The sequence below is a fragment of the Prionailurus bengalensis genome, chromosome D3 (genome assembly GCF_016509475.1).
Source record: "Prionailurus bengalensis isolate Pbe53 chromosome D3, Fcat_Pben_1.1_paternal_pri, whole genome shotgun sequence".
NCBI classification, from domain to species: Eukaryota; Metazoa; Chordata; class Mammalia; order Carnivora; family Felidae; genus Prionailurus; species Prionailurus bengalensis.
In genome coordinates, this window is record NC_057356.1 from 66,147,408 (window position 1) to 66,160,546 (window position 13,139).

At 44.9% G+C, this 13,139-nt stretch overlaps 1 protein-coding gene across 1 annotated transcript in view; it reads right to left on the minus strand.

Moving 5' to 3' along the window:
- EPG5 (ectopic P-granules autophagy protein 5 homolog) overlaps positions 1-13,139 on the minus strand; it is a 108,576-nt gene that overhangs the window by 58,089 nt on the left and 37,348 nt on the right. Inside the window, exons 14-22 of the mRNA XM_043558716.1 lie at positions 12,889-13,053; positions 11,395-11,514; positions 10,485-10,744; positions 7,226-7,366; positions 4,013-4,157; positions 3,590-3,787; positions 3,090-3,200; positions 1,486-1,608; positions 403-569 (exon numbers count right to left, since the gene is read on the minus strand). Coding sequence (XP_043414651.1) covers positions 403-569; positions 1,486-1,608; positions 3,090-3,200; positions 3,590-3,787; positions 4,013-4,157; positions 7,226-7,366; positions 10,485-10,744; positions 11,395-11,514; positions 12,889-13,053 — 1,430 coding nt within the window. The remainder of the gene's footprint in view (positions 1-402; positions 570-1,485; positions 1,609-3,089; positions 3,201-3,589; positions 3,788-4,012; positions 4,158-7,225; positions 7,367-10,484; positions 10,745-11,394; positions 11,515-12,888; positions 13,054-13,139) is intronic.

Here is a 13,139-nt window from a genome sequence, read left to right on the forward strand (position 1 = left end):
AGGGCTGCCGGGCACAGCCAGGCCTTTGTTCACACCTGTCATGCCCATCAGCAGTCCGCCTGGACGGGCTCCCAAGGGTCACACAAGCAGCCTGTGGGGAGCAGTTTCCCTCCCTTTGCAGCTCTAGAGGCTCTACGCTACACCTTGCCTGGTTCCAGGTATCTGGAACTGTCTTCACCCCATTGGGTACAGGGGATGGCAAAGAAAGAGCTGCCATGAGATACCCTCAACTCAAAAATGGTCTAGTCTAATAAGTGTGAAACAGGGGAGAGAGGGACACTGCTAGTCGTAGGTCGAAGAACGGTTCTAACTTACAGGCCACGGCGGAGGACACAGAGCATCAGAGCAGTGCCAAGTCAAGAACAGGTTCACAGACACTTACAACAACACGGGGTACCATACCCATATTGCGGTCCTGGGCGGTGAAGATACAGGAGGAAGAACTTCTGCCAGATGAGAGGCAGAAGAGGGTGATCAGAAGGCGTGACAAGGGCCTGGTGGGCCCAGCGATAAATCAGCAGCCTCTGGAGGGACGGGACGATGGGGAGCTTCAGCTGGGCCTGGGCTTTCTACAAAAGAGGAGGGCCCTTGAGCAACCATGACATGATCGCAGTTCCAAACAGTCTGCTCTTTGTAAGTGATCCAAATGAAAACACTGAACGTTTTGTTTTCAATTCAGTAAGTAAAACAAGTCATAGAACCTTGACCTTTCCGGCCCACTAACTAATACTTTAACCTCCTTGGTAGCAAAACATATGGGGCAGGGGTTTTTTTTTCCATCAAAACATTTCCCAGGCCCCCAGATTGAAATGTGTCTTACACATCACCTAGTCTTATCTCATTTCTGTGCCTCTCCAGGCCTTTGCACATAAAACGCCACAGTGGAAGGGAGCAGAATGATAGGAAAACCAAAAGCCAGTTTTACTGCCAAACATTATCAATCTCTTAAAAACTTAGATCTGAAAAGGACTTTCCAGAATGATAAACTCCATGACAGGCTCTGAAACCCAAAAGCAAAATCTGTATTATAAGACCCTGAAATAGGTCTTACGTTCTAAAGCTTTATCCCAGTGTTCTTTCGCTTCAGTGAGCCTACAGATCAGCTAGGGAGTTTTTAAAACAAATTCCTGGTCCCACTCCACACTTAGAAACCCAGAATCTCGAAAGTTTGGATCCAGGAATCTGATTTTTAACAAGCTCTCCGGGGGACTAAGGCACATGAGACACACTGGAAATTGCTATAAAACAATGGCAATCCCCTCCACACGCGCAAAAACACAGCCTTCAATCATTACGATGTGGCTCTTCATGCTAAATAAACCTTGGAAAGAAGGATGCACTTCAGTTATACAGTTTTAAGCACTGGTTTGGACACTGTGCTTTCTAAACATTTACAACGAAAGAAAACGGAGAAGTTTAAAAGCTATAGATAAATCTATCAGAGAACCACCTTCTCCCACTCAAATGCAGAACTGCTATTTGCACCTTCAGAGCTTGGTCAGGGGTAAAAGCAGTGTTTATAACCAATTCCCCTTCAACGACCCTTCGGAGCTGGGAGTCTTCTTCAAAGATGGATTCCATGTTCAGTACTGTCCAGGCAAACCAGACCTACAATGACAGCAGGTTAAGAGCGAGGGGAATGAGCAGCTCACTCAGACCAAATACATCCTGATAGTCTACAAATGAACATCTTTTCTACCAGATATCTCAATCAACAAGTATTTATAATTTCCAAAATTAACAGAGTTTTATACCTACCTCTGTTCTTGTCACAGATATAAACTTAGATAAAAAAGATCATTGAAAAATGCTGAATTCCTTTGGAAAAGCTACTTCAGTAAAAGAAAATGTTTGTTCATGCAACATGCAGGTTCTGTATGCACAAGGACAGGAAAGACGGCCAGACATGAGCTCTGCCCTTAAGAAGTTTTCCATCTCAGGGGCACCTGGGTGGCTCAGTCTCTTGAGCGTCTGACTTCAACTGAGGTCATGATCTCACAGTTCGTGGGTTCAAGCCCTGCATCAGGCTCTGTGTTCACAGCTCAGAGCCTGGAGCCTGCTTTGGATTCTATGTCTCCCCCTCTCTCTGCTCTTCCCACACTCGTGCTCTGTCTCTCTCTCGCTCTCTCTCTCAAAAATATAAAAATAAATGTTAAAAAAAAAATTTTTTTTTTAATTTTCCATCTCGTATACAGGAGACAAAACTAATATATAAGTAATCACAATGTGAAGTGAGAGGTGGTGAGTACTGAATCAGGAGTCCAGCGCTCCAGGAAGCCAGCAGAGGGAAGGCGGGATCACAGAGGTGGACATATCAGAGACGGCTCTGTGTGGAGAATGGAGGCGAAGGATGCCTGGCAAGAGGACCAGTGAGGAAAAGGCACAGAGGTGGAAACACATGGGACACGGTAGGTAACAGCAAGGAGTGTGTTTCGGCTGGATCACGAGAGTTAAGAGGAAGAGCGGGAGGGAAGACTGTGATGGGAGGCTGAAGGATGTCGCTACTGGTTTAAGTGATGGATCAGGGCCATAATTCGACACTCACAGTTGGAGAGGTGGTAGTCATGAAGAAAGCGCTGCTGCGGCCGCTATCGCTGACAAGAGCGGCCAACGCCTCGTGTGCACCGTGTGACGTACTAAGCCCGGCTCTGAGTACATCCCGTGCAGGTGCACTCAGTACTCCCAGCACCCAGCTGAGGAAGCTGAGGACGGTGAGGTAAGCCCTGCCCAAGGCACAGGGCTAACAAACATCAGAACCGAGTGTGCACCCCGGGCGGCCTGGCTCCAGCATCCACCCTCAACCGTGCTGCCGGGCAGGCTCTACAGCCGGGCAGACCAGGACTGACCACCAGCGGTCTGATTCTGAGCCAGCTGCTCGGCTCCATTCAACCTCAGTTAAGCCCTCGGTGAAACGGAACAGCAACAGCGCAACCTCAGGAGAGGGCCGCCGCGAGGATTAAACGAACGAGGGTTCTTACACGTGCCAAGGGCTAAATGAGCGTTATTTAAAGCTGCTAGCAATACCTTAGTAAAGATGAGAACATTAAAAGTTCGCAAAGGTTACCAACGGTCCACAAGGGCTTTCCTACCTGAGTAGGCGTGGCCAAGCCCTCCACGAAGGAAGGAGTGATGTTGCCAGCCACGATCCAGCTCACCAAAGAAGAGAGCAGACTCCGGTCACAGTGGTAACCCAAAGCATTCTATACAGGGGACAGGATGTGGAACAGAGAGAGAAGGCTTTAAAAAAAACCTTATCAATGACCTTTTCAAGCATATCAGCAATTATCTTACTGTGATGGTAGATTCTGGTAAGACACAGATTTCATAATTAGTCCACCAGCAGTGAGAGCCACAGGCAGCGTATTACAGCCAAATGTCATGAGCAAGGCTCCTCCTGGGGGGTCCTTTCCTTTAGCTTCCCTGGAATCTGCATTAGCAGACTGTGGTTACTGAGATCAGGTACCAAGAAGACCAAGCTTAAAAAGGCAGTGGCCCCAGAGTAGTACTGAGAACTGTGCATTTGGGGGAGCATCCTGGGAAGGCTACTATCTAGACAATGACCGAAAGACAAATTCTCTAGGAGGTTTACCTTATGTTGCTGGTAGAGCAACTTCTGCACACAGTCTTCCTGCATCAGCTGAAAAGCTGTTTTACACAAGTAGTCCATGAGGAAAAGGATGGGTTGTTCTCGGTACCAAAGATGCTGGCTTATTAGAGCCTGAACCCAGAACTCCAACACGGCAACGGGGCCCACTTCATTGGGCTGGGTGCTTACGGATACGTGGGCCTACGGAGAAAGCGCTCAAGTGATGTGGAAGTAAGAGTCAGGCTCCCACTTTTAAAACACCAGCAAAATGACCACCTCCACTACAAAGCCCAAATCTGCGATGTTCTTGGCCAAAAGCACTGTGCCAAGTGCTTTGAAATGACCGACACTCAGATGTGCTAACCCTAGGGTGCTTGATTGGGAAGGTGGGCAAGGGTGTATTTAGGGGCCTCCTGGGGGCCTGACCTGGATCATGCTGTTGAGAAGCTTCACGTTGTCCCCATGGCTGGCTCCTGTCAGGTGCTGTGCCACCTTGTGGGTGACCTGCTGTGTGACACCCTGAGGGACGCCACTGTCCAAGTGTAGGAACAGAAGGAGGTGTGACAGAAACCTGCCAAGAACACAAGACAATGCATTTGACCTTCCAATCAGAAGTCAACAAAATTTCCAGTGGCTAATTACTTAGGAGGAAACAGAAAAACATGAAATTGGTCCCACTTTTAGGCCAAAGCTCTATTTAGGATTTTCAATAAATCTTTAAGAACTTCAGAAAAATGAAGTTTTCAAATTTAAGGTGGGTTAAAGGGAATTCTATCTATCTGCAGAAGTATAGAGAACAGATAGATCCCAAGACACACAAACACGTACAAGTTCAAGAGCATTAGAGGAACACCACCCCAAGTGCCCCTTTACCCCCTCCCCACTCACTAACAAATGCCAAGATGTTTGTAAAATCATCCCACAATCTTGTACTGGAAGTCAACTTCCTACAAGGTGGTAGAAGGGGCACAAAGGGGCACAAGGGGGACCCCACCACAGTCAGGAAGTGCCCTCAGTTCCTGGGTTCCCAGCTCCCTCCTCTCTCTGCTTCTGCTGGATTTTCCACCTGAAACATTCCCCCACACCTAACCTACCAAACTCCTACTCACTCCCCACACCTCTTCTACAATGTTCTTTCCTCAGAGGATACTTTCCGAGCCTTCCTGCCATCTAAAACACAGCTAACCCATTAACCTCTCTCGTGGCACCCTGTTCTTGTCCTCCATGGGCCTTAAAATTGGCAACCGCATCCTGAGGACGTGATCGCTTCCTACGTGTCTGAGGGCAACGGCCGGCCTGCTTCCCTCCCCGCTGTACAGGCAGCAGCAGCACACAGCGCAAATTGATAAGCAGTTGTTATTGGTGAATGAACACCCTTCCCATTTCACAGGAGACACAGTGCAGGCCCAATTGAGGCCCAAACCCTAGTCAAGAGGAAAAGTGAGGGCGGGAAAGGTACCAATGAAGTGTTGTACAAGTTCAGAGGACAGAGCCAGTGCAGGCATTAGAGGGGCCTGGGAGAGATATAGAGAGGAAGCATTTGAAACACAGCCTAGAAAGAGTCATCGTTACTCAAAATTTAGTGATTAGAGAAAAAAATATAGAAGCCATTCAATCTAATTTTAAAATATCTTTTAAAAATCTAAAAACAATTTACTAAAATGTGCCAGCCATTGTACTTTATATCACTTAACCCTTACACCCAGCCTGTATGCGAGGTGTATCAGCCCATTATGCAAATGAAGAAACAGAGGCCCTGCAAAGTCAAGGAATTCACCTGTGCTCACACTTCTCGAGGCCCCAGCCAGGTGCTCTCTACCCTGCTCCCCAACTGGCAGTTCTCTGTCCTTCTCTATGCCTTCACTATTTCCCAGCCTGGCCCCTCCAGACCCTCTTTTTACCCCCTACCCATAGTGAAAAAGCCCCACCCTGCCCACCCTGTCCTCCCCACTGGCCCAACACCTACATGCACTTCAAAACTCAACTAGAAACCCACCTCTTCCATAAAGTCATATGTTTTGGCCATCTGTTGCTTTTGTTCACTGAGCATCTTCTCTCTCTCTCTCTCTCTCCCTTCTGCTAACTGCACATCCTTTCATTAAGGGAGCTGTCCACCCTCCCCCCGCCACCCAACTGCCAATTCTGGGAGGGAGGGGCCCCCAAAACAGAATCCCTATACCCTCCTCTTAGAACTAGTCAATACCACCCAGAACAGTGACAGGCTGAAAGAGAACACATGACTAGGTCAGACCAATCAGGGATCATTACAAGGAACAATGATACAGAAAACATTGGCCCTTCCCACAGGGTAGTACTTAGTTCTCTTTACAGCCACACACTTTCATTCCCCTGCAGAAAAGCACACCTGCAGTGGAAAAACTGAAAAGAGAGGCGGGGCCAAGGGACCTGTGAAGGAGGATAAGAGAAAAACAGAGAAACGCTAATCCAGAGTCTCTCAACTTTGGCACTACTGACATTTTAGGCTGGCTAATTCTTTACTGTGAGGGGCTCTCTTACGTACTGCAGGACGTTCAGCACTACCCCTGGCCTCTATCCACCGGATACCAGTAGCAGACTCCCCCAGTCGCCCCCTCAACCATCCCCTTGCCCAACCATCCACTGCCTCCCGCTCCCCACCAGGATGTGACCACCAAAATCATTTGGAGACATTACCAAATGTCCCAAGGGTCAAAATCACCCCTGACTGAGAACTACCACTTTAGAATGACCTGATGTTATCATGAGCCCTTTTCCCAATCACATGAGCCAAAACATTCCCTTCTTGATGAAACCAGCATGCACCGGGTTTTTATCATGTGCAATTAAGAGTCTTGATTAACACCCCATCCTTAATTCTTTTTTTTTTCTTTTTTTTTTTTTAATGTTTATTTAGTTTTGAGACAGAGAGAGACAGAGCATGAACAGGGGAGGGTCAGAGAGAGAGGGAGACACAGAGTCTGAAACAGGCTCCAGACTCTGAGTGGTCAGCACAGAGCCCAACGGGGGGCTTGAACTCACGGACCACGAGATCATGACCTGAGCCGAGGTCGGACGCTTAACCGACTGAGCCACCCAGGCGCCCCGCTATTCTTAATTCCCTCCCTCCCAAGCAGCTATTTCTTTTACCCTAAATTCCATATACTTTTACCACACAACGCAAATGCAACCTATACACCACAGCATGCGTGGCCTTGCCAATAATACTTTGCTTCATAAGTTTTGTAATTACCTCAAAAGTCTTGTTTTCTCAACAAGATTATGTATGTCTCATGTGATGAGCACCTTCCTATGCATCTTATCTGTTTGTAATACTACAGACAATTAACAGCAATGTGTTCTGCTACTGTTACAATGGCAAAGCCATTTGCTGCTCAGTGTCAGAAACACTATTCCCAGGTTTCATGGAAACTTCCCTTTCAACTGCTAATAAGCTATAAGCAATCTAAAATTAAATGAGAAATGGAAATATCTTTCATGATAATAAAACAAGAATCATTATAAGAGTCACTGTTTATCAAACTGCATTCTAAACTAGGCAGGAAGTTTTCTGCCTCATAAAAAAATACACCAGTGAATTATATCATTCCCTCTTTTACTTGCAAGCAGTCATCTGTACTCCCCAGGCTGTTTTCTACTTACTGCTCATTCTTCAGAAGGTAATACTGGCAAGGGTAGAACAAAGGCAGGATCTTATCCAGGACATGAACCACTGTTCGCAAATGCCTCGACTGGACCAGAATTCCCAACAGTGGGATGCCTTCTGCACAGAACTTCTCAATGCTATGGAAAGAGACAAAGGCAATGAGCGTGCAAGGCAGCCGGCTCAGAAAATGACGTTCTTCCAGTGAGCCATCAGCCTACTTGCTACCCAGTTGATCTCAGGTCTCCAGCACATTTCTGCACCACCAAACTTAGCCCAGGAATACTAGCATCAGAGCTCTGGAGCACAAAGGAACTTAAGTTTCATCCATATGCTCATTTTACACATGAGAAAGGTGAAGTATCATGCCCAAATTCACATAATTTCCTAATGGAGGGCCAAAATGAGAACCCAGGTTTGCAAATTTCCAGTCCACAGCACTTTGCCACTACCCTACTTTGCTTCCCAAATGGTGCTTCTTCTAAGAGCCGTGGGGCTCTCACTGTCTGCATATTCCCACAAGGTAGCAGAGCAAAGAGAAGATTCAAAAGTGAGTTCATTCTGTTAGTATAAAATGGCAAAGTTCTTCTGAAACCAATTTGCATACAAATTTACTCTTTGACACACTTCAGAAAATCTATCTTTAAGAAATAATCTCAAATGCAGAGGAACATATGACAGATGATCCATGTAAAAGATGGACTTTTCAAAACTGTTTAAAATCACAAACTCAGAAGCACACATGATTTATGTAAATTTTGGAAAAATGCATTCAATGCGAATATTATTACACTATTTAAAAATAATGTGTACCAGGGGTGCCTGGGTGGCTCAGTCAGTTGAGCATCTGACGTCAGCTTACTTAGCTCATAATCTCATGGTTCATGAGCTGAGCCCCACATCAGGCTCACTGCTGTAGGCACAGAGACCGCTTTGGATCCTCTGCCTTCCCCCCCTGCCCCCACTCCATTTGTGCGCATGCACTCTCTCTCTCAAAAATAAATATCAAAAAACAAAACAAAACAATGTTTCATTAGGGTGAGAAAGATTCTGGGTGATTTCTTTGACTACTGTTCTCTGTATTCTGTGATGTTATATTCGTATACAACTTATACTGCTGCATACTCTGCACCCAACCCTAAGCACATTCAAAAGATCGTTAAGTTAATTCTAGTATGCATACATCCCAGACGACCGTGGTGGATGGAATTCAGCCCCAAAGAGAAACTCTTTACTCCCACCTTCACTCCATTCAGTATTTGGTAATCAGCACCAAACAAATACTTATGTTTGGAGAAGACACACAGTCTTATCAGTGAGTAAAGGAACTACAGTCCCAGAATGACTAGAAGAAACAAGAAGAATCATGAAACGATTGAGTTCAGAATACTACACTCTGAATCCACACGCCAGACATATGCTAAACGTGTTCAGTGAATTAGAACTCACTTAAGGCTCATAACTAAGTCCAGTACTATTATTATTCCCATTTTATAGATGAGGTGCCTGAGGTACAGGACCCTGAGAATGATACGAGGGCTATTGGAAAAGATGTAGAGTGCCTCCCAAAGTGCTTAATTAAGATCTCTCCTCGTCCCAATGGATCACTTCTACCCTCTTTTACCTGACTTTCAAATCTGTCCATCACTAGTCCTACTGACCTACTTGATCACCTCCATTCACTACCATGAAGCATGGGCTTCAGTCAGGAGTGTTTCCTCATCACTCCTCACTCTTCCCCCTCCCCACTCAGACACCTGGTGCTCCTTCCCATGTTCATGCTTGAATCAAATATATACTAGTTCAAGTTCTGGAGATAAACTGATGAAAGGACAATGCCCCTGCCTTCAAGGAGCACACAGTGCATGAGAAGAGCGAGAGAGATGATTACACTACAATACAGTAAGGGCTCTGCTCAGAGCACACAGGTGCTATGGGCGGGGGAGTGGATGGTCCGAGGCTGAATCTTCAACACCGTCACCTGGCAAGGTCACCTGGCAAGGGTGAGCATCACCACTCTGCCCCCTAGCCTCGGACGCCTTCTCTACTTAAGACTCCTCTCCAAAGCTTAGCTCCTCCACGCAGGCATCCTGACCTAATGATCTCTCCTTCCTTTAAATTCCTTCTGCTCATACTCTTGAGTGGTTCCCAATCCAGGCTGTACATCAGAATAATCTGGACAACGGCCCCAGACTAATTAGATCAGGACTCTCACACTCTTCTCTGCACAGGGAGCTTTAGAATCACTCCAAACGTGACTCTGAAGAGCAGCCAGAACGGAGAAGCACTGCTCTACACCTCTCATCCAGCCCACGGTCACGTCTTTAGTGCTGCCAATTGATTCCATCTACCATCTCCACTAAACTGTCAACAGCCTGAAGGCCACTAACAATCCTGTCTCTCTCCCACTTCTTGGCACAAGGCTGAACATAAACAGCTAATAGCACAACTGGCATCCTACTGAAAATATATGTAATGTGGAACAAGATGTTGAAATTGGGATGCTAAAAAGGTATTACAGTGAGTCTAAAATGAAAGAACCAGAAAGCATGTAGGTGAAAGAAATTTTAGAAAAAAAGAGGCTAAAAAAAATTAACACACTGTAGGAAAATGATCTCTAGGGGGAAAAAAAGGATTTTTAACCAACTAAGAATTCATTCATTTACTTACTGCACCAGTTACTTATTGCACCAGCTATAGCCTTCAGCACTGGGATAAAATGGTAACACAAGATAACCACGGCTCCTGAGGTTAGGACCTCACACATGATCCCTGAGAAGACTGAACAGAAAACTACCACTCAGTGTAGAAGAGACAGAGATCGCTCTAGGCTCATACCAGAGAAGCACGTGACCTGAGCAGGCATTTCATTCCCCTGGGCAGGTTTAGCCCTCTAACTGAGAAGCCGAAGTTGGGCTGCCATCACTTTAAACAAAATTCAGTAGAGATGACTAATTATTTTTATATTGTCACTATTCCAAGGAAGACAAAACATCTAGCGCTAACATGAACATTGTCCTCTGGGTGACAGGTATACTCTGTCCGTAATGTATGAGATGATTTTCTGGTACAAATCTGTCTTATATGAATTTGGGCAGCATTTCCCCTACATAAGCCATTAATAAGGCTTATAATTTGGTCCTGATTGCCCTTAGATAGGTTTGATGGAGGCCTCAGACCTTGGGATGTGAAAAATGAAATCCAGAATCACTGACTACAAGGTTCAGCAACCCTAGGGGTTCAGCCCAAACACTGTACCTGTGGCCCACAGCCGTCATAGCTAAGGCCAGATAACAGCCGATGGGCATGCCCGCCTTAACAGCCTTCAAGAGAGGATGAAACGTGGGTGACTCTGTCATGTCAGGCACAGTGCTGGAGAAGGGAACAGTTGGACAATTCTGCTGTATTCCATAATCATTTTTGTGCAGTTTTAACCTCAAGATCAAGTTCCAGGCCCACTGGTTAAATGAGGTCTCAGGTGTCTCTCCATATCGAACAATACTGGCCAAATATGAAACCTAAAACAATTATTTATTTTAAACCACATTAGTCACATACAAATTAAATCAGTAAGCTCACCCGCCCATTTGCTTTTGTGATCAGCAACGTCCGCAAAAGAGAGGACACACTACTTACCAGGGCTCAGTTTGCAGTACTCAATTACAGCAATTTCTCACAACTGACCACTTCTGCTTACTCACTAGTCTCTTTGTGCGTCTGATCTGAGTCAGCACAAGCAAAGGAGTAATAATACAAAAGTTGGTGCACAACTCATGGGGTGATGATAAATAAGTTTTAACAACCAGTTGGAGTGTGGGAGATCCTTTACAGGGTTTGTCAATTTTGTCAGTGTGAAAACTCCCACCATGGTCAGTTTCAAGCTACCAACAGGTCAACAATCTAGTTTGCAAAGTTCCCGAAAATTTAACATTCAGCTCTCCGGAGCCAGGACAGGCCAGCTCCAGGTCAAGTCAAATGCCACAGTATTAAAATGGTCACAGGTAGGCCACTTCTCAAAGAAAAAAATCTTCATCCAACCACAGAATTCAATTTCAGTATCTTAAGTGGCCAGAAATGTTCTTAGGCAACCTAAGGGTAAATACTGTAGCTGTATCCACCCAAATCATTTATAATAAAGATATTCTCAATATATAAGAGAAGGAAATACCTGCTTCATACTTTCAGAAAGAAGCCCAGCATACGGCTTCTGTGCAAGGTATTTCTGGTACGCTTCAAGAATCATTAAAGCCACTTCAGCATGGACTGCTTGATCCAGATGAAGGGTACCCTTTTAAAGAGAAAAATCATCATAAACATGCCATCTTGATTTTTTTAACATACCTTGGAACAAAAGGACTAGGAAGGATAGTAAAAAAAAGGATCTTGGATCCTCAACTTTCCAAAAATTACATCACCTAACAATGAAGTTATAAAATGGCAACAGGAAAAAACACGGAAATCTTAAAGAACCATTACGTTGTACTTAAATAGTCTGAGTCATCCCGGACCCTCATATAAAAGGTATCTTTGAATGTAACTCCCCCACTCCTACCCTAGAAGCTCCATGAAGACTTTAGGTCACAAGTTTAAGGGCACTGCCACAAACCGGGAAGATGTTCATTATTAAACAAAAGGATATTTAATAAATTAAGTCTATATCCCCTTTCCTCATTTTCTCATCAGTGAAAATACAGAAGATACTCAACAACACAAATAAAATATTCCTTTAGGAGCCTGAAGTTGCCTATAGAATTTCCCATCCAATCTTCCTTTGCAACCTGAAGAAACACATTCCTGGGGCACCTGAGTGGCTCAGCTGGTTTAAGCATCCAACTCTTGATTTTGGCTCGGGTCATGACCTCACAGTTTGTGAGATGGAGCCCCGTGTCGGGATCCACAGTGACAGCAAGGAGCCTGCTTGGGATTCTCTCTCTCCCACTCTTTGCCCCTCCCCGGCTTGTGCACTCTCTCTCAAAAATAAATAATAAATAAACTTAATAAAAAAAAAAAGAAATAAAGAAATATATCCCTAATCCTCTCACAAATCCTCTAACGAAGGATCATGGAGACTCTCGTAGGGAAGTTCATGCAGCCTGCTAGGAGAGGGAGGACTAGGGGCTTCTATTCACAAGTCAGAGAACACGAGGATGGAAAAGAGGGGTCTACAGCTCTCACTTGGAGTGGGGGAAGCCCTGGATGAACCCATGGGCAGACCCAGGTGGTCAGGGACACTCTGGAAGAAAAGCTCCCTGGCTCCAGTTTTCTCATCTGTACAACGGGGTCAAGTTCGTGCAAAACACACAAGACGGCTGTGACAACCAAATGATTTGTTCAGAAAAAAGGTGGCAGACTGTTAGAGGGCTGAGTTCTCTCCCATTTTCCCTTTAAAATGTTGAAACATTTTGACCTAGGAACTAACACGTAAGGCCTAGAGTAAAGAGGAAGGAAAGTTTTAATGGTCAAAATCATGGACATGGCATCTTTAGAGACATTATACATAGCAAAGTCTTAATAATAAAAACTATTAATAACATTAATAAACTATGATTAATAAAAACTACCATCACTGAGTACTGAGAAATGTTTATGTTTTGAGGAAATGTTTCTCTAAAATTGATGTGTAGAACCTCCAGTATCTAGAGAGTGGTTTTGATACACATACCTGTTCACCAAATCCCCAATTTAGTCCTTCTAGAATAACACAGGCCAACTTATTCTTCACCATTGTCAGGTTATAATTCAATAACCAGTCCCGAATCACGGCTATCTCAGAGGCAGAAGGTCGCCAGAGATACAGAGGCAGTTCTTTAAACAAGTATAAAGAAACCTTATTTAAAAGAAAATGATGGTAATTAAGATCAAAACTTAAGGAACAATCCTGAATTACTACAATATATTATTAAACTGCCTGCA